At 38.9% G+C, this 19,398-nt stretch overlaps 2 protein-coding genes across 3 annotated transcripts; one reads left to right on the forward strand and one right to left on the reverse strand.

Moving 5' to 3' along the window:
• On the reverse strand, positions 1-8,711 carry LOC130909205 (ras-related protein ralB-B-like). Of its 2 annotated transcripts, none has more exons than XM_057825402.1 (5): positions 8,545-8,711; positions 4,357-4,491; positions 4,071-4,279; positions 3,772-3,946; positions 1-470 (listed from the first exon to the last, which is right to left on the reverse strand). In XM_057825402.1, the coding sequence occupies exons 2-5, from the start codon at positions 4,468-4,470 to the stop codon at positions 363-365; spliced, it is 606 nt and encodes a 201-aa protein (XP_057681385.1). In that variant the 5' UTR covers positions 4,471-4,491; positions 8,545-8,711; the 3' UTR covers positions 1-362. The 2 variants fall into 2 exon arrangements, with proteins under 2 accessions (XP_057681385.1, XP_057681375.1); XM_057825392.1 differs by lacking the exon at positions 8,545-8,711 and adding an exon at positions 8,399-8,544.
• Positions 8,712-11,325: 2,614 nt separating this feature from the next.
• LOC130911991 (inhibin beta B chain-like) lies at positions 11,326-18,715 on the forward strand. Its single transcript, XM_057829697.1, has 2 exons — positions 11,326-12,073; positions 15,831-18,715. The coding sequence occupies exons 1-2, from the start codon at positions 11,665-11,667 to the stop codon at positions 16,604-16,606; spliced, it is 1,185 nt and encodes a 394-aa protein (XP_057685680.1). The 5' UTR covers positions 11,326-11,664; the 3' UTR covers positions 16,607-18,715.
• Positions 18,716-19,398: the final 683 nt, after the last annotated feature.

The raw sequence follows: 19,398 nt of genomic DNA on the forward strand, positions 1-19,398 counted from the left end.
TACAACAATCAAGGAAGGTTATTTTATTATCAAACAACATTTGTCATGTAATAACGTCTGTAGTGAACATATAGAGGAGTTCATTCGCAATCTTTATAATGTTTAGGGGGTAAACACAAAAGCGTGGAGAGAATGTGGATGTTGTTCATGCTCAAAAAGTGTGATCTGAAATTGTGAATAGAAGCAAGCAAAAGTCCACACAGGTAAGTTGACACTGGTGATTTTCAGACAACCACACTGATGAGGAACAGGCACTCCAGCTACTTCCTGTCACATGATTTTGGGCTCAAGTGTTGGTCCTGATTAGGAGGAGCTGGCTTGGCGATTGTCAGGCATGTGCAGCATTTGTGTTCTTTCACATGTTAAAGTATGCAGCAGCGCTTTTTCTTCTTCTTTCCACTTGGCCCATTTTTGTCTTTGCTCTCAGCCATTTTCTTCTTGCGCACCTCACGCATAAGGTCAAAGAACACCTGAGAGAAAAATGACCACAAAACATGAGCTCAATGTAAACACCAGTGCTTATGACCAGTGTAGTCACATGCAAAGCTCAGTTCTATTTTTGAATTAGTGTAATGTAGTGAACTTTAGCCTATGCAAATATGACTTGCTGTTCATTTGATTGAACTAAAAGATTTTCAAAGGGTTCTCTGATTTCTTTCATTTTTATCTTGATAAATGTCATTGAAATGACTAGGTTTATTATGCTTGTTGTGTTTATAGAAATGTTATCTTAGATTGCAAAACGCTATGCTTGTCTGACTACAAATCATAGATCTTGGCATCTAACATCCATGAACTTCATTAAAAAAAAAAAAAAAAAAAAAAAAGGTCAAGAAGTAACATGCTTAATCAAGTTTATGCCTGTCCGCCAAGCAGATTTTTGTTGATTAGGCCCATAAACCTAGCCTGAATGCCTAAAACACAACTATGGGAACAAACTAGTTCAAACTTTTAAATATAGGTGATATAGATTTGTTATATTAATCAGACCAATACACAAATGTACGGAGAACAGAGCATTTGCATGAGGTAAGAGTAGTCAATGTTTGACATTCAATAGTTGCTTGATATTCATTATGGAACATTCTATAAAAGCTATATAGCCAATACTTAAATTCTGATTGCTGTAGTGTCACTTTTGGCTACTCCAGTGGTTAATATCTCAATATTTCCCATTGATTTCTATTAAGGATGTCCTGATCTGGTCACGTGATCGGAAATCAGTCCGATCGGGCCATTTTTTAGAGGATTGGAATCCGGTGAAAAGGATCAGGCTTTTGATTTAAAAAATATATTTATGTTTTTCGGCTTCATGCTTGTACAGCGCCACAGCCTCTCACCCTCCCTCCAGCTAAGCAGTGTGGCCACACTGTCCAGCTTGCCTTTAGTACTTAAAGTTGACGATGATTGACAGGTTTGTAACTTTGATCTTGCCAGAGAGGCTTGGTAGTGCTACAATTAAAGGCACAAATCTGTCAATCATCGTTAAACTTAAACAGCCTAAGTATGCTGTGGCATCTCATTGTATAAGAGAGACACTGTTTTCTACAGTGTGAGCGTCAAAGTGTGAGTGGACTCACTCAATGAAGCATTTAATAAACACAAGCATTTTTCTATGTTATTCTTGTTTTAAAATAATTCACATTATGAAGGTGGTGGGACAGTCACATGAAGTTTTAGAAGTTTTGTTTAAAAAACATAAAAGCAACAACAAAAAAAACCCATAAAACCCTTTTTTTCAGTATCGGATCTGGACTCGGTATTGACAGATTCTTAAAATCAGGTGACTCGGACTCTGGTGCAAAAATAGGAGCTCTGATTTTTTTTTTGGGGGGGGGGGGGTTTAAAGCTAATATGCCACACCAATGTATTGTAAACGAAGTTCATGCGCACATCTGAAGTTGGTCCACATAAATTTTGCAATTTTGGTGATATTTGATAGCAGTTTTTAGACTCTAAAAGTGAGATAGCTGACATCCAGCCGTTTTGAATGGACACTTCTGGTTCTCACTTCCCATTGAATAAATCTCTTATACTGATTGCATGGGGATGCTTCTCATTTAAACTTTTTCTGAAGATAAATCAGATACACATAGAGATGTACACATAACTTTAGTGGCGATTGATTGCAGTTTTCAGATATTGGCAACGAAAATTACTTTTTCCAATGTAAAAAAATATTTCCAGTGATTGCCCTGATCTCATTGAACCACAAGAAGGTTACGAGAAGTGTTGTTAATCTTACTTTAATTACTAATTTTAATTAATTACCGTTACAAATTACTTCTCCCAAAAGTAATTGCGTTCGTAACTCAGTTACCTGAATGTAAGAGTAATTAGTTACTTGGCAAAGTAACTGGTGATAATTTTCATGTTTTTTTTTTCTTCTCAAAAACAAAAACAAAAAAAAACATGTCACACAATGTGAAGTTTAAAGGGTTTTTGGGACAATTGGCCCTAGCCCAATTCTTTACCCTAAACTTAAACAGACACAGGGGTATTGCGGATATTGCGATAACTAGATAGTAACCTTTGCTATGTGTGGAAGTCAATTAGTGTTGTGAATCAACTGTTTAAGTTGTTAAAATTGCTCCCACTATTGCATTAGTTCCCGTCAGTCTGCTTTCGACATGTGTAAGTTTTAAAACTGTTTCATCATTTAATGATAGATTTAAGTCAAGATTTTGCCGATTTAGGAGCATTTTAAATTAAAAGTTACTTAGGTTCGCTAGGAAGGTTCTCTACAACAGAGCCTTCCTGAGAAGTCTACTGCTTTAAGATGGCGGCTGTTTACTAACGCATCTACTTCTTTATACATGTTGCTAATGCTGCAGTGTCTGTAATTTGCATCTAGTTCTGTAATATGTGATATCTACCGTAGCCTCATGTGGGCATAGTTTTTAGGCTATCGGCTACAGTCAGGTATAATTGGAGCCACCTAGCATCACGTTTGCAACGGCGTCACAACTCCCTTGCTTCCTCCCCACTCCTGCTCTGCTCTCTCATCTCCGTGAGTCCGTCTCTCTCGCGTCATTCAACCAACATAGTAGTGCACACCTTTCCCGCCTCAGTAACGATAACGGCGTTGCCAGGATGAGAAAAGTAATTAATTAGATTACTCACTACTGAAAAAAATAACTGCGTTAGTAAAGCCGTTATAGTCTAATGCCGTTATTAACAACACTGGTTACGGGATTTTTGTGCTGAAAAATTGACCATCTTGGTTGGAAGGTCCCTTTAAATACATGTTCTGCTGATGCATTTTGGAAAACATTTCAAATAGAAAACTTTCAAGGAAAAGTAAGTAAGCAATTGAATGAAAATTCATAATTTTTGGCCGTAAATATAAATATGTTTTGTCATCATGAGCCATCCATACAAAATAAGGCTGATCTTTCTAATTTTGGCTCTCAGTAGCAAGATTTTTGAAAATTATTCATAAATAAGATTTGTTAAAAAATTAACCAAGTAATAGCTCACAACTGGGAAAACAGGTAAGGTGGCACACTTGGAAGTCCAAGTAACTGTACTTGCATGAAATCCAGATGTTGTAGGCAGGATTATGCTAAATGTTGTATTTTAAATAACCCAATTAAAAAAAAAAACACCCTTCAATCAATTTGTAGTACTTTCCTAATTTATTCCTGTAAATCTTATTCCCATATTTTTCTTTTTCAAAATTTGACTGTTGACAGAAACAAGCCCAGCAAATATTATCACTGAAAGAGAAATATTTCCAACTTTGAAACTTCCCAGAATGTTTCTGTGTACCTTATCCACATTGGCTCTGGTCTTGGCTGACGTCTCCACATACTGAATGCCCCACTCGTTGACTTTTGCCACCGCCTCATCTACAGAAACTTTCCGCCGATCCTCCAGGTCCGCCTTGTTCCCTACCAACAGCATAGGAATGGCATCCTCTTCTTTCACACGCAAAATCTGCTCCCTACGGACAGCAGCCATTCAACATGCTTGCTTGCACTTAAGCCAACACCATGATCATGGCTGGCAAATGTGCTCACACTTAAATGCTTGGACTTAAGTGTACTTGGCTGAGTGGTAAATCATACCTGAACTCTGATGTGGCCACAAAAGACTCATATTCTGTGATAGAAAAGACAAGCAGAAAGCCTTCTCCACTGCGGAAGTAGTTGTCTCTGATGGCGGCGTAGTCCTCCTGCCCTGCCGTGTCCAGAATGTCGATCTGAACGTCCTCTCCGTCAAGGACCACCTTCTTCCGGTAGCTGTCGGCTTTGGTGGGCTCATAATCTTCCACAAACTGCAAGCGAAGAAACCATGGAGAGAAAAGGGAAACTCAAGGGAGGAACCAGCACAACGGAAGTGTAGTGATCTCACCTCATCGTACATGAACTGCAGCGTGAGGGCGGATTTTCCCACGCCGCCGCTGCCCACCATGATCACCTTGTGGAGCACCAGAGATGTCTGGCTCTTGTTTTTGCTCGAGGTCATGATGCCTCACAGCTCCTACACCTGTGCAAACCGATACAAACCATCAGAGGATTTTTTAAATGAGTCAAGCAGCATTAAAATGTTGTTGCTCTTAAGGAAAAAATAAACTCCTTGGCTGACATTGATCAATAGACATCCAATCCATTTGAGGTCTGGCAGCGAAATGGATGTAAATTTACAAGATTGGAAATCTACTAGTAATAAAGTAATTCATTCATTTGCTGCCAGTACTCCCAGTTCAAATGGATTGGGCGTATACGAGTGATAAACTCATTTCAATTTACAGTAGAGGGATGAAAAGAGCTACAGGATTGGACATCTATCACGGTAAATGGTAGCCAATGAGTTAACTGATAATTCAAACAACGCATAGGTCTCAAATACACGGCACGGTGACCAGATGGGGCCAACCACAACATTCTGCGTGACCCGCAAATGTATATAATGTGTGACTTCGTGTTTCTCGCCAAAATAAAATTCTGATAAATTTTTTTTGTTGTGTTCTGTATTTCATCGAGGTCTACAGAAATGTTATCAAATGAGAGCGTATTTAGTTTTTCTGCTTTTTTGAACATTTAAAATGATGGAAAATGACATTTTTTAAAAACCTAAAAAAAAAATGTAAAAAAAAGGATAATGTTTCTTTTTTATGCTTTTATGTGAAGACAATATTTACTGTATTTGAAATGTAATAGGTAACTTTAAAAATATAAAATGAAAATCGAAAAAAAATATATATATGAATCAAAAGTTTTAAAAATTGTTTTTTTTATTTACGAATGTCAATTTAAAAAAAATGAAAACATAAGAATATTTGCTATTGAGAGGCTCAAAAAAAGAGGATTTGCAGAATTTTTAGGTCAACAACGCCTAAATATCCACGAAAAAATAGTTGTGACCACAAAGGCTTCGGTTTGCATAGTGAAAGGTGGAAAAGTGCTATATAAGTATAACACATAAGATAAGATAAGATAGGGACGGTAAGGACAAAACACTATCTACCTTTCAGGATCCTCAAATTGTCCCCACCAAACTTTAAGCAACCTTATTTGCGTTATATAATGACTTCGGTTATGCAGGTCATTTAGATTGCCTTCCCATATGTTTTAATGGTTGTAATTAACCCCATCATTATTAGGTGACTTATTTTCATGTTCAGACCAGAGGTTGCGCTAGACTTTTTCGTTGTCTGTCATTTTGACTGACAGGGTCATAAAAATCCGGTCATAATCTATTTTTACCCGTCACTTAAATTTTTTAAATGATAATAATGACATATTCAATAGCAGTGTTGGTCAAAAGTGGTGCGTTACTTACTCAACTCTGAATAAATTGAAGAAACTACCAGCCATGTTGTGTCTACTCTCTGCTCTGTTGATTTGTCATCCAAGACTCGGGGTGCGTTCAGGTTTGAGAATAGCGCATGTACTTCTGACTCCAAGCTGTTTGTCCCTGCTCATTCAATTAGGCTACGTTCATACTACAGGTCTTAATGCACAAATCCGATTTTTTTGTCATATCCGTTTTTTTGGCGTGCCCGTTCAGACTGCTTTTGTCCATTGAGACCATTCAAGTATTACGCATGCGCTCTAATTCGCAGTCCGACACGCGCCGGTGCACAGAAGCATCAAAACAAATAACAAGTCATCCGTCATTCCAGGGATATCATATTTTGCTTTTCAAAAGGAGGAGACAAATAACAGACATAAATAATCCCCGTTTAGGCTTATATTCACAGTTTATATGGATCGATAGCATGCACGCACTGTCCGTGCATGTCACACACACATACGGGCAGCTTTCCCCGACTCTCCAAGACGGGCTGCAGCCAGACCCCTCTCCCGACTCTTGGCCGTGTAGGAAATGTTGAAATACAGCTCACATAGAGCAGAGAGAAAACCGATCATTCTCATGCTTATACTCAACCCATTTTTATTTTTTATGACTGTTGTCGAGCCCGGCCCTTCCCCAAAAGCCGTGTTCACTGCAAGCTAGGCGCTAATAACGCACAGCTGTAATCGGATTTGGGACACTGGACGGTACAGACCGCCGCGACAGTCTGGAAAAATGTGGCCCAGATTTGAACCACATACAAAAATGACCCAGATCGGATTTGAAATGGTTCACTTCTATGCGACTTGTCCCGTTCAGACCGTCAAGTTAATGCCTGACTCCAGTCGGAAAAACACGAAAAAATTGGATTCGTGCATTAAGACCTGTAGAATGAACTTAGACAATGCTCTCCAAAGCTTCCTAACGTTTCCGTGTTTGCTACACTTGAATGCTAGTTCGGACATTTTTCCGAGTAAGGCCAACGACGTCATGCATCAAGAGAGACAATAGCTAATTAATATGCTCACTCGCCATCCTGTGATCTGGGGTGTGAATTGCAACCTGTCAAAATGACGGATGGACTTCAGTTTTTTCCGTCACCGTTTTAAAAAAACCGGTCAACGACGGAAAATACTCGGTTAACGCGACCCCTGGTTCAGACTTAAATGTACCTCTTTTCACTTGCTGAATGTGCCGGTCCTAAACGCACATTTAATAGGCTAATGACTTGACCCCCCCCCCCCCCCGCCCCCCAAAACACACACACATTAGACATTAGAATTTCTTTTTCAGACAGCAGCAGCCACTTTAACAAAAGTAAAAAAAAAAAAAAGTCATCAATGTTGTGGAAGTAGGGAACACACCACTAATTTTGCCTCTTAAAGTCCCACCTGCATCAGAGTTAGCGTCCTCCTGTATGTGTTTTCTACTGTTAACCATGAACTTCATAATATACATTATGATGTCTATGTGTTAACTTAATTAAACAGTGAGAAATGCAGTGAAGTGAGGTTTACCCCTTTTCCCCAATTTTACTTTTTATCTTATTTTTGTAATCTTAAAGCAGCCCACAGGAGCTTTCATTTTTTTTGTTGAGTTTAGCTGTGCTCGCGGACAAAAGCAGTAGTGTTTCACTTGAAGGACGGCTCCACTTTTATTTATCTTAGCTATTCCCTGACAAACATGTTTTTTTCGGTTATATTTAATTTCTTTATTTAGACAATGTTGCGTGGTCTGAAGACATTAACAAGCGTGTATTTATTGTGTATGTAAATATAATTTAAGTGATGGTCAAATAATGCAATTTAAATTTGCTCATAAAATCTGAACATTTTTTCTGGAAGTTTTCAAAATGTTTCTTTAGTAGTTTTTGAAAACAAAGGTTTGAATTGAACGGTGTAGTACACTGTAGGCTGAACCAATACACATAAAAGTTAGTATAAGTTAATTCAGATTTATTTTTGCGTTAATCACTATAATTGTCCCATCCCCTGCAAAAAGTGTACATGCAGATTATGCCATATCGTCCCTACCAATGTTGAGACCAAACCTACGCCCTTGGTGATTACATTGATAACCGATTAGTTTTCGACAAGTTGTTCAATCGAGGATGTCCGAGTTGTCAAACATCATGACCCTCAGAAAGGAAAGTTAGGAAACCATAACCGATATGGCCCACGACAACCAGCCATAAGCTTGAGGGTCACAATGAATATTAGTAGCGTGGTAAAAAGGGGTATAGAATAACAACTGGGATATCGCAGGCTTAATTTGTGAGAAGAACAATCATTCATAGTAGTTTGCGATTCAAACAGACAGCCAATCAACGAGTTCCGACAAGACGGCAAATAGTTCTTCCAGGTTCCCGCCCGCAAACAAAATTCCAACGATTATTGGATTGCACCACGTCCGGGAACGCCCCCGAGACTCCTGATTGGCTGCAGCTAGTGACGCTCACGTGACAAGCTGGTGCCAGATAGCGCTTTCTTTCCCTCAGGGGGAAAACACTCGAGTAAAAAACGACGTTACGGCTTGTCAGCAAAGCGAACAAACACACAGCGAACTGTAACTGTAAAGGAAACGCAACCACCCTCACCTGTTAGTACTGGTTTCACTTATTTGCCAAGTTATCCATGCAGGGAAGCGATAGAAAACCAAGTTGAAGTAGCAGCAGACTATTTGTGCCCCACCTTGTGTTGTGTCCGAGGCAGTCAAAGAGTTAAGTGCGAAAAGAGGACTTACTCTGACAACTCATGGCACCACGGGGCAACTTGCAACTCTCATTTTTATGGGCATGCCACACATTACAAGGCTTTAAACTTGCGATCCAGGTGCTATTCATTCGGATTTTACACACGAAGTAGAATTGTTTAAAAGATGTGTGACTTCTTTTTACGAGCGTCCTTTCACCACTTCACAAATGTATGAAAAGGTCGCAGAGTGAGACATCCTGTTAACTACGTCTTTGGAAAAGAAAAGGGAACTTTAACAGGATATGACGTACAACAATGCAATCGCTGAACTTTGTTTTAATTCTTTTGATTAACTTCTTTCTTTTGTCTTTATACATTTCATTATTTGTATTTTTCATATGTAGATACACTTAGATATTAGTTGAATTACTTTCAATGAAAATTTGACATTTGCTGGGTTTAGCACTTTAAATGGCGCTCATCAGCTGCCATTGGCAGCGAATGATCACTGCCAACCTCTCCCAGTCAAACTGGATTGGACGTCTAATCCCGTCAGTCGTGTTGAAAGATGAGGAATGGCAGGCAATGAGTTGAGTATGATGGGTGTGGGTGGGGGACTTTCGGGATATTGGTAACCAGAGATTTTATTCATCTTATTTTTTATCAAATTAGTTTTTATTAAGATTTTATTAATTTGTTATCCACAAACAATATATGAAAATAATATTTTTTAAAAGTACAATAATGATCATTAATAATAAAGGTCAGTGGCGTCGTTAGGCCTATTTTAGGGGGGCTTCAGCTCCCCTAAAAAAAAATCTTAAGCCCCCTAAATAATTTGGTGTTATTTTATTTAGAAAGAAAGAAAGAAAGAAAGAAAGAAAGAAAGAAAGAAAGAAAGAAAGAAAGAAAGAAAGAAAGAAAGAAAGAAAGAAAGAAAGACATATTCATTATGAAGTTGCCAGAAAGTTTGGACACACCTTCTCATTCGTGCGTTTTCTTTATTTTCATGACTATTTACATTGTAAATTCCCACTGAATGTAATAAAACTCTGAATGAACATGTGTCGAATTATGTACTTCGCAAAAAAAAAAAAAAAACGGTGAAATAACTAAAAACGTTTAATATTCTAGTATCTTCAAAGTAGCCATCCTTTGCTCCTATTACTTTTTCACATAATCTTGCCATTCTCTTGTGAGCTTCAAGAAGGAGCCACCTAAAATGTTTTTTGACTTCACAGGTATGCCTTTTCAGGGTTAATTAGTGGAATTTATTGCTTTATCGATGGGGTTGGGACCTTCATTTGTGTTGCATTGAATGAGGTGTGTCCAAACTTTTGGCCTGTACTGTATATATGTATAATGTTTGGATATATGTTTTTGTGCATGTTTGTGCACATGCCGTGTAAGGCAAATTAGCCCGAACCAGATGTTACTTGAATTCAAGCAATTAGTTGTATTTTTCAGGGTTTAACATACAGCCATTATTGTTACATATGTGCCCAAAATGTAATCTGTGCGATTTACAAATATATGGGAACAAACAATTACTGTGTTGTGTGCAAAAGTCATTGCATTAGCCTCTATGATTATATATATATATATATATGTGTGTGTATATATATATATATATATAAATATAAATATAAAACTATTAGTCTTTGTTAGCTCTTTGTCAAGTTTTGTGCTTGTACGCTGCGTTCATTTACATCCTGTGTAACTCCTGGGGTCTAAGCCCCCCATGTTTTTAAAACCTAGTTACGCCCCTGATAAAGGTAATGATATTCAATTTGCGACCTGACTTCTAAATTTGCGGGCATCAGGCCACACTTATCAAATGTTACCAAAAGTTAATATTGTGGCCTAAATGACTCAGGTCTTTATGTGGAAGTTTTTTTTTTTCTTTTTAACAAAAAAAAAGTCATTTTTTAACCCAATTTGTGCGAGTGTTTATATGTTTTATATTTGTTGTTAGACTTCGTGAAAATATAAAAATAATAATAATTAATAATAGTTAATAAATGGTGAGATGTGAATGGTTGTTTGCCTCAATGTGCTATGCGACTGGCTGAAATACACCCCCGTGACCCTCGTGAGTATAAGCACCTTGGAAGATAAATAAACGAGTTTCAATGGTTGATTGATGCAGTTCTAGCATCCCAAATAGAAAAATATTGAAGCAGTTTTAGTTATTAAAAGAAAGATGGCACTATTTCACCACTTTGTTCACTTGTGCTTAGTCAACTAATTGTAGGAGCCGCTCGATTTAATTTCGTTTCACCAAACTTTACTTCCCCGACTTCCCTTTCAAATTCAGATACAATCAAATGTAATGAAAAACATTGAGTCACCTTACTTCCAAAGATTGTGTTAAAAAAACAATAGTGCTTCGACATTTGTGTACTGAAAGCTGAGCTGCTCAGTTTTTACTAACAAATATCGCGCGGTCAAACTCTAGAAACACATACAAATCTGTTTTGCATCTTATCAAAGTATGTAATGTTTTGCATTTTAAGAGTCTAAGAGATTCCCGTGATTTGAAATCCTCTGAAGCACCTGAGCGTCAAGATACCATTACATAACTGCCTTGTCAAACTTATTGTTCCACCTCTGACAAGCTGTAACAATAATTAAAAAAAAAAAAAAAAAAAAAAAAAAAAGGCCATTGGACTTGTGAACGGGGTCTTGTTTCACATTTAAAATTTTTTTTTAAAAAGTTGACGTGAAACGTGAGGAATCATTGAGAAATTCTCCTGGACTCCGCCCTGCACGCCATCCCTGGCCCCGCCCATTACATTCTATAAGGACTTGGTGGTGTTGAGCTACTTTGTCCCAGATGCCAGAATGGACCTCTTCATCCTCCTATGCGTCCTCATCCTCGGCCTCCGTGCAGCAGCCGTGTTTGGGAACTTCTTAAATGGTGCAACTTTTCAAATGGATTCACATGTTGTGGAATATGTTGAAAGGTTCGGCTTAGGTTAGGCTAGAATTTCCCTTGACTGATGAAGCGTGACTCGTCTTCCTCTTTGCAGCTGTACGAGCAAGAGTGGCAAAGTGTTGACGTGATACAACATGTAACAAAGTGTTCCCTGGACTTCACTTTGGACTTTCTGACTTGAAGTGTGACCAAAGCGGGAACAAAGTTCTTCTATTCATTCTCAAATAGAAAATGACTTGTTGGCTCTTCCGATTGGCTGTGCTGTCGACTTGCGTCCTCTGCATCCTCTGCACTGCTGCGCCCAGTCCCGGTACCGAGGCGGAGGCGCACACGACTCCGTACCGGGATAGCTGCGCGTCTTGCGGCGTCGTTCAACCGGAGGAGGGCGCCGGATCCGGCCGGCCGGACGCGGACTTTTTGGAGGCGGTCAAAAGGCATATCCTGAACAGGCTACAGATGAGAAAGCGTCCCAATATTACGCACCCGGTACCCAAGGCGGCTATGGTGACGGCGTTGAGGAAACTCCACGCCGGGAAGCTGCGGGAGGACGGCAGGGTGGAGATCCCCAACTTGGACGGGCACCCGATGAGCAATGAAGTGCTGGAGGAGAGCTCGGAGATCATCAGTTTTGCGGAAAAAGGTATCCATTTATTTCAACCCTCATGATTAACATTAAAATACAGTAGCATAGTAAGCCTATATGTTGAAAATGAGACAGCTGTTTGATTTCCAAAAAGCATATGGCTGCCAATGACAGCGATAGACGTCCAATCTACTTGTACTTCAATTGGAATTGGATGGTTGATTTTAAGCCCTTCCCTATGGCCCTTCAGATTAAAATGCAATGGAGAAAAAAACTACTGCTGTTCATGCTGACAAGATTTTAAATAAACCTTAAATTTTCTTTAGTCATTTTATCAATTTCATATTGTGAACTTGAAACTTGCATTATCAAGTTTGTGGGCAGTTCTTACATTTTGGAGTAAATGGAACTTGAAATGATAAATTGCCTCCTTCCTGATGTCCTCAAAAAATCGAGATGCCAAGAGTCAGTCAGCCAAAGTGTTCCGCTGAAGTCCAGGTAACTTTAAATTTTGAGATCAAACCATTTAAAAGATTTGACTTAATTTTACTTAAAATGTTTATTTTAACTGATATGTTGTATTTTCTTTGTAGTTTTCCGTCAAAACGTGAATATTTTAACATTATTGGAAGCCACTGTAACATTATTCAATGTTTGAAAATGAATAATGCGAGGCAATACAGTACAGGGAAAATACAAATAATGTACCAAAAATCTTAAATGCAGATAAAAATTAAAATTGTGACATGAACAAAAGAAACAAAGAGCTTCAGAGATGAAATGCAAGTTAAATATAACTGAACTGTACTTAAGCAGTGATTCTTTGACAGACCACTAAAGGGAGCCCATATACAGTACTACCGGTACTAAAAACTGCACATCACACTTTGAGAAACACAGAGTTTCAGCTTCAAATGACCAAGTGTTGTATCTTCAGAAGATGAGAACATTTTCTTAATTTTGTTACACTTGTTCATGACACACGCCTTTTTGTCATAGAATAAAGTTCGACACCTCTAATTTGTCACATTCCGAAAGGAGAGTGATGAGTGAAGAGCAGTGATGTCAGCTTTGACAAACATTTATTGTCAGATGTTTCTGTCCACAATGGCTCCAGTCAACTGCCCGCATTAGCACCTACGTGTAGAATTCTGAGTCATAAAGGACTGAGGAAGTACATGACGGCCGGTGCTGCGGTACACATCAACCGAACGTGGTTTCACGTTGTCTTCCGCCTGCTTGAACTCCAAGTGTGAAGCTTTAAGTTCATCTTAGGTTCTCAATGTCAGTCTCAATCGGCTCCGCTTAGAGTTCACAAAGTTCACACCTGAAGAATTGCTCTAATCTTCTTCACCTGACAGATGTCAATCAGCATGTATACTGTACCTGGACTGTACACGTGGTCTTCCGTGCTCTGGGTCCACAACCAATGAGCTTGTTCTTGAGGGTAAAGCAAGGTCGCACTGTACTTTATAATCGACTCATCGCTCTCATCGTCAACATAGCCTTGAGATATAAATGTTCCAGTTCTTAGATTTTTATAAAATAATAGTCAGCTGCTGTTCGGCAGAATTTTTTGCTCTGACTTGGGATTGAAACTTGATATACTCAATTCAATTCACTTCACAATAAGTGAAAAATTCTTCAAAAAAGTGCCCCTAAGGTCTTAAATGCCACTTTAAATTTAGTGCAGAGGTGGGTAGTAATGCGTTACATGTACTTGTTACATTTACTTGAGTAAGGAGAAAAATGTACTTTAAAGAGTAGTTTTACAAAACTATACTTTTTACTTTTATTTGAGTAGATTTGTGAAGAAAAAACCCCGCTATCCTTACTCCGCTACTTTCGGCTACACAAGAGTCGTTACATTTTTCCTCTTTATTCTACATGTTAGATTTATTATTTTTTTTGGCCAGCGATGCCAAGAGTAGAGACGTGCCAGGTGTATTACCGGGGTAGCTCTACCGATTTCACCAATGAGACGTCGCAACAATAATCACATGACTCCATTATACCAATCAGACACAAGCTTGCCGTTCTATCTTCATGCCAGCCTGTTCAATCATGTTGTGTCTTCAAAGCACAGTAAAAAAATTCAGTATTTGATATGGAGCGCTGCCCTCAACATGACTCGAAAGCGCAGATTTTAACCTCTCTCCCAGTTTTTATTTGGCACCACACCAGAGATATAATCCTTTTAATTTCAAAATAGTAATTATAAAGGAACTCCTCACTATTCAAAGTCGAAACTATTTTCTCCACCAGAGGACAGTCATGCTCTTTGGACGAATAATGCTTCATTTATGTAATTTTTTTTCTCTCTCATCGGAATTCAATGAATTTTTTTTTTTTTTTCCTTGGCTTGATGTAGCTATGTAATGGGTTATTGTACAGTATCATGATAACAATAGTCCATATAGATAACTTTGTGCTCAGAAAAAAAATATTGTTTAAAAAAAATCCAACAAAAATATAAGCAGTTACTCACAATGTTACTCATTACTTGAGTATTAGTATAGTTTCCGTCACATGTTCAAAAAGTGTGACATTTTAATGTGTAGTTAGCCTGCATCGTAGAATTGTCTGGTTGTGTCACTCATGTGAGGGGCTGCGCTCCCCCCAACTAACCCACTAGTATCCTCTCCAGTCTTCCCATTGCTTGTTTTGAGGTATAAAAAGTAAGCTTTGTCTTCTCATCTTGTCAAAAGAGCATACGCAATGTTGCTTTAGCCTTTAAAGGTCTGTACTGAGTGATCATCACACACTAAATGTAACTTGTTGCATGAACATAGCACCCACATTCGTGTTAGCATTAAGCTATTACTAACGGCGAGCGTCCTCTTAAACTTTTGGACAATGTTTTTGACATACAGTTCGTGGGATCCAGGTGGGTATAATTAATTAAAAAGAACGTACTGTTTTCGTACTGAGTGTGTCTCAGCACATGATAGATTTGTAGATGCTTGTAGATGGTACAATATGTGCTCGTCTATCAATGTTCATTCAAAATAGTTGAAAATTTTTTTGGAGTAATACTTGCAAAATTTACAGACGAAAATATTCAGTAATCGTCAACTAAAACTAGACGAAATTGGTCTGCATTTCCGTCAACAAAAACTAGACAAAGACAAACGCATTTTGAAATGACTAAAGTATGACTAAGACTAATAAGTATTATCGCCCAAAAGATTAAAAGGGCTGCCAAAAACAACTCTGTTGCAAAGCCATAAATGTCCTCTATAGAACACAAAAGAGGGGATTCCGTTGGGGACAGTGACTGGAAGATATTTTGGTTTTACAAGGAGGAATTGTCCCTGCATTGGATTGTTTTCATATACTATATTTTAACTCATTAGATACCATTTGGACCTCCCAGTTCAAATAGATGGGACATGTATTGCCATCAGTGGAAGCCAATGAAGTAAAGTAGTTGAATCCATCTAATTGAAAATCAAGCCATGAAAAATAATGGTAGAAAATATTAAAGTATTGTTTTTGTTTGGATTTTGCATGGATTTGGTAAAGTTAAATGCTTGTACAACTGCTTGAAACAAAGAAAAAAAAATTCTGTACAGATTTTCTATTATAACCAAAAGAACAAATCCATTTTGCAAGAAAGGGGAAGTGGGTGCACTGTATTTGCTTCCGTTGGTCATAAATGTATATAGTGGGCTAGATTTGAACCCTCAAGTCTAGAGTTCAACAACTGTTTTTAAAGGATCAAAATTTTTCATATTCTGAGCAGTAAATGGAAGAACGAGACTGTTTTGTTGCTGCTTTGCCTTTCACTGCTCTTTTGCGTTGCTGTTTTCAGATGACCTGGTGACATCAAAGTCCAGTTTGTTCTTCCTCATCTCCAACGAGGGCAATCAAAACCTAGACGTTTCACAAGCCACCCTCTGGCTCTACTTCAAGTTGCTGCCTTCACCCGTTGAGGTACGCTCACGGCGGAAGGTGACGGTGAAAGTTTATTACCAGGAACCTGGCCTGAGCAGCAAATGGAACCTGGTGGAGAAGTGCGTAGAGCTGAAACGGAGCGGCTGGCACACTTTTATGCTCACCCGCGCTGTACGCCTGGTATTTGAACAGGGCGAGCGGCGCCAGAACCTGGACGTGCGCTGCGAGGGTTGTGAGGGCGCAGGCGTGGTGCCTGTTCTCCTCAACCGCAACGACGAGTCGCACCGCCCTTTTTTGGTTGTGCAGGCCCGGCAAACGGACGCAAAGCATAGGATTCGAAAGCGGGGACTGGAATGCGACGGTAGTGCCAGTCTGTGTTGTCGCCAGCAGTTCTACATCGACTTCCGACTCATAGGCTGGAACGACTGGATCATTGCGCCGTCCGGTTACTTCGGGAACTACTGCGAAGGGAAATGTCCCGCTTACATGGCGGGAGTTCCCGGGTCGGCGTCGTCCTTCCACACGGCAGTCGTGAACCAATACCGCATGCGGGGCATGAGCCCTGGCTCTATGAACTCCTGTTGCATCCCGACCAGGCTTAGCACCATGTCCATGCTCTACTTTGATGACGAGTACAACATTGTGAAGCGAGACGTTCCCAACATGATCGTGGATGAGTGTGGCTGCGCTTGATCTTTCAATGTGGCTGCGCCCCTGCAGAATCAGACCAGTGGACCATGTAAAAAAAAAAGTGTACATCCTCACGTGCACTTGCATATAAGCTTGTACATATATTTATGTTTCTTGATGCACATTGGTACCTTGACTTGCGAGTACCTCACGTTTACCCTTAGATGAAATTTTTGGTTGTGTGCGAGGCAAAATTTGAGTTCCAAGCAGCCTTCAGATACGCCGCCGCTCGAGTGGAGTAAATCACAAAAAAAAAAAAAACACGTGCCACAATCGCGGATGCACTTTGAGCAGTTTGTTGAACAAGGAAAACAGTCAAACAATACAATCAAAACAATAAAAGAGGAAAGCACTCCAGAGCAGCATGAAGGAGATGCAAACACCAAACTAACTGCATGGTAAAAAAGACATTGGAGCTGGAGATGCAGCTTGTGAGAGCACTTACTAGGCCCCACCCATTAAAGACTCACACAAATACTACAATGCGTGTGTGTGTGTGTGTGTGTGTGTGTGTGTGTGCGTGTAACACTTGGGCTGATTTACACTTAATAAAGCCAGTTCTATTTTTTCCTTTACATTTTCTTGTATTTTATTTTTCTATTTATATTCACAATGCAGTGTGACTTTTCTACGTCAAAATATATTTAAAAAATGTTTTTGAGGGGCTCTGACCTTTTAATGGTACCTCATTTCAATGGGAAAATCAATTTGGTATACGGTGGTGCCTTGAAATTCGAGTAAGCTGATTTTTTTTTCTTGAGACTTGAAATACACAAGCTATCCGGTGGCAGTTTGCCAGACATAGTTTGCAATTATTCCAAATGTTTTCAAGCTGTTGTTTACACTAAATGCAAAGTGTACAGAATTCAAGTTAAAATGTTCAAATAGCATTCGCAAACTATGCTAACGGGAAACTTCATAGGAACACATGCTTATAATTAGCATCTATGTGTAGATGTTGTTACATTTTAAGCATACAAATGGTGGGGAAACACATGTAGACAGACAATATAAAGAATACTCACAGACATATATTCTTTATCCTCTGTGAAGAATAGCAAATATTCATGCTGTGCTGAAAAACCAAGAGAGGAGCTGAGACTCTCTTTACTCTCTATGTCTGTCTCATACTGACCACTGGTGGCCATTGCATACACAACAAATTGAGCCGGACAATGCGCCTTAAAGCAGAATGTGTGACTAAATCTCTTTATTTCTTTTTAATTCTATTGAATTACATCTTTAGGATATATTTTCATTAATATTATACTATATCACTTCAATTGATAATTGTTAAATATGATTTGAAAGACAAGTGTTTTGGGTTGCAAGCATGGCCATGAACATGACATAAACTCAGACCCCAAGACACAACTCTACGCGTAACTCAAGTGACAAGCTTTGTGAGCGAACAAATGAAACTCGTAAGTCAAGATACCTCTGTATTTGCATGGTTGCTGGGAGTCAAGCTTGGTGGCTTCACAGCCAATTTTCATCAAATCACAGACACAGCGAAAGCACTTGCAAAATGAAATGCCTCCAGTGAGCATTAGGTGGCGCCTCACCAATCACAGACACAAGTGCCACACAAGCTATGCAACATGTTGAGCACACAGCAGGCAAGCTGAACGCCAGCGACAAACTATCAGTATCAGCAGTACTTGAAATATAAGCCTGGTGAGTAGTTAAATGGCTTTCGGGCTCTCTAGTTTGCTTGACATTCCCGTGTTTTTCTCCGGCTTAGTTCAATACACCATCATCATGCCTCTTTCCATCTGCACCCCTACCCCTCCCCTGTTTATTAGAATATTTGCACTGAGGAGCTGTGAAGCTGCCAACACGAAACATCAAATTAAAAAAAAAAAAAAAAAAGTTATTTTTCTAAAACTGCATTCAAGGAACCAAAGAGGTACTATATATGAGTGTTATCATGAGAGGCCTAAACACTGTCATGTGAATCATCTTCATCCCTGCCTAGAAGATGTCTTGTTTTTTTAAATACACTTTTTACTAGTTCACTTCTTTTCTTAGTCTCATTTAGAATGAAGCACATGTGGTCTGTGTACAGTAACATTTCAATGTTTTCCTCATGTTGCAAAATAAATTTCTTATTACCGACATGTTTGTGCTTCTTGGGTCATGTGACATTTACATGCTTCTACAAAATCTTTGACTGGAATGTTGGGATGGTCTGGGGTTTTCCAGATGCCATAAGAAGACACTCAGGCGTCAACATGGATGACATGATTGATTATGTTTGTGTGTAAACCAATCAAGGAATTGGCCACTTTAAGACCACTGTACTTGTGTAACAGAAACAATATGCGACCAATTAAAACCCATCAAGTGGACTTTTATTACCATGACGTGACACATATTTGCACTACTCGTAAACAAGTCCTTACAAGTCATTTGACCAAGATAGCACTATTTAGAAAACAAATTCTTGAATGATGAGTTTAGCCTTTTCCCCCGACCACTGTAGTTTAACTTATTCAAGGTCAAAGATGTGTTTTTACATCTTTTACATTTTTCACGCAGAGGCGGGTAGGAATGTGTGAGGCTGCTCTACTGTTAATTCCAAGTTCAGGGACAAGTTAACATGATCATTGCGGGTCTAATGGGTAGAGTAGTCAAAAATCTTACTCAAGTAAAAGTAGTGTGAGTTCAAAATAATATTACTCATGTAAAAGTTAAATTATTTGTCCAAAAAATGTACTCAAGTACAGATAAAAAAAAAAGTATTAGGTGAAAAGAATACTCAAGTAATGAGTAACATTCTGAGTAACTGCTTA

Source organism: Corythoichthys intestinalis, chromosome 2 (genome assembly GCF_030265065.1).
Source record: "Corythoichthys intestinalis isolate RoL2023-P3 chromosome 2, ASM3026506v1, whole genome shotgun sequence".
In the NCBI taxonomy this organism is placed as follows: Eukaryota; Metazoa; Chordata; class Actinopteri; order Syngnathiformes; family Syngnathidae; genus Corythoichthys; species Corythoichthys intestinalis.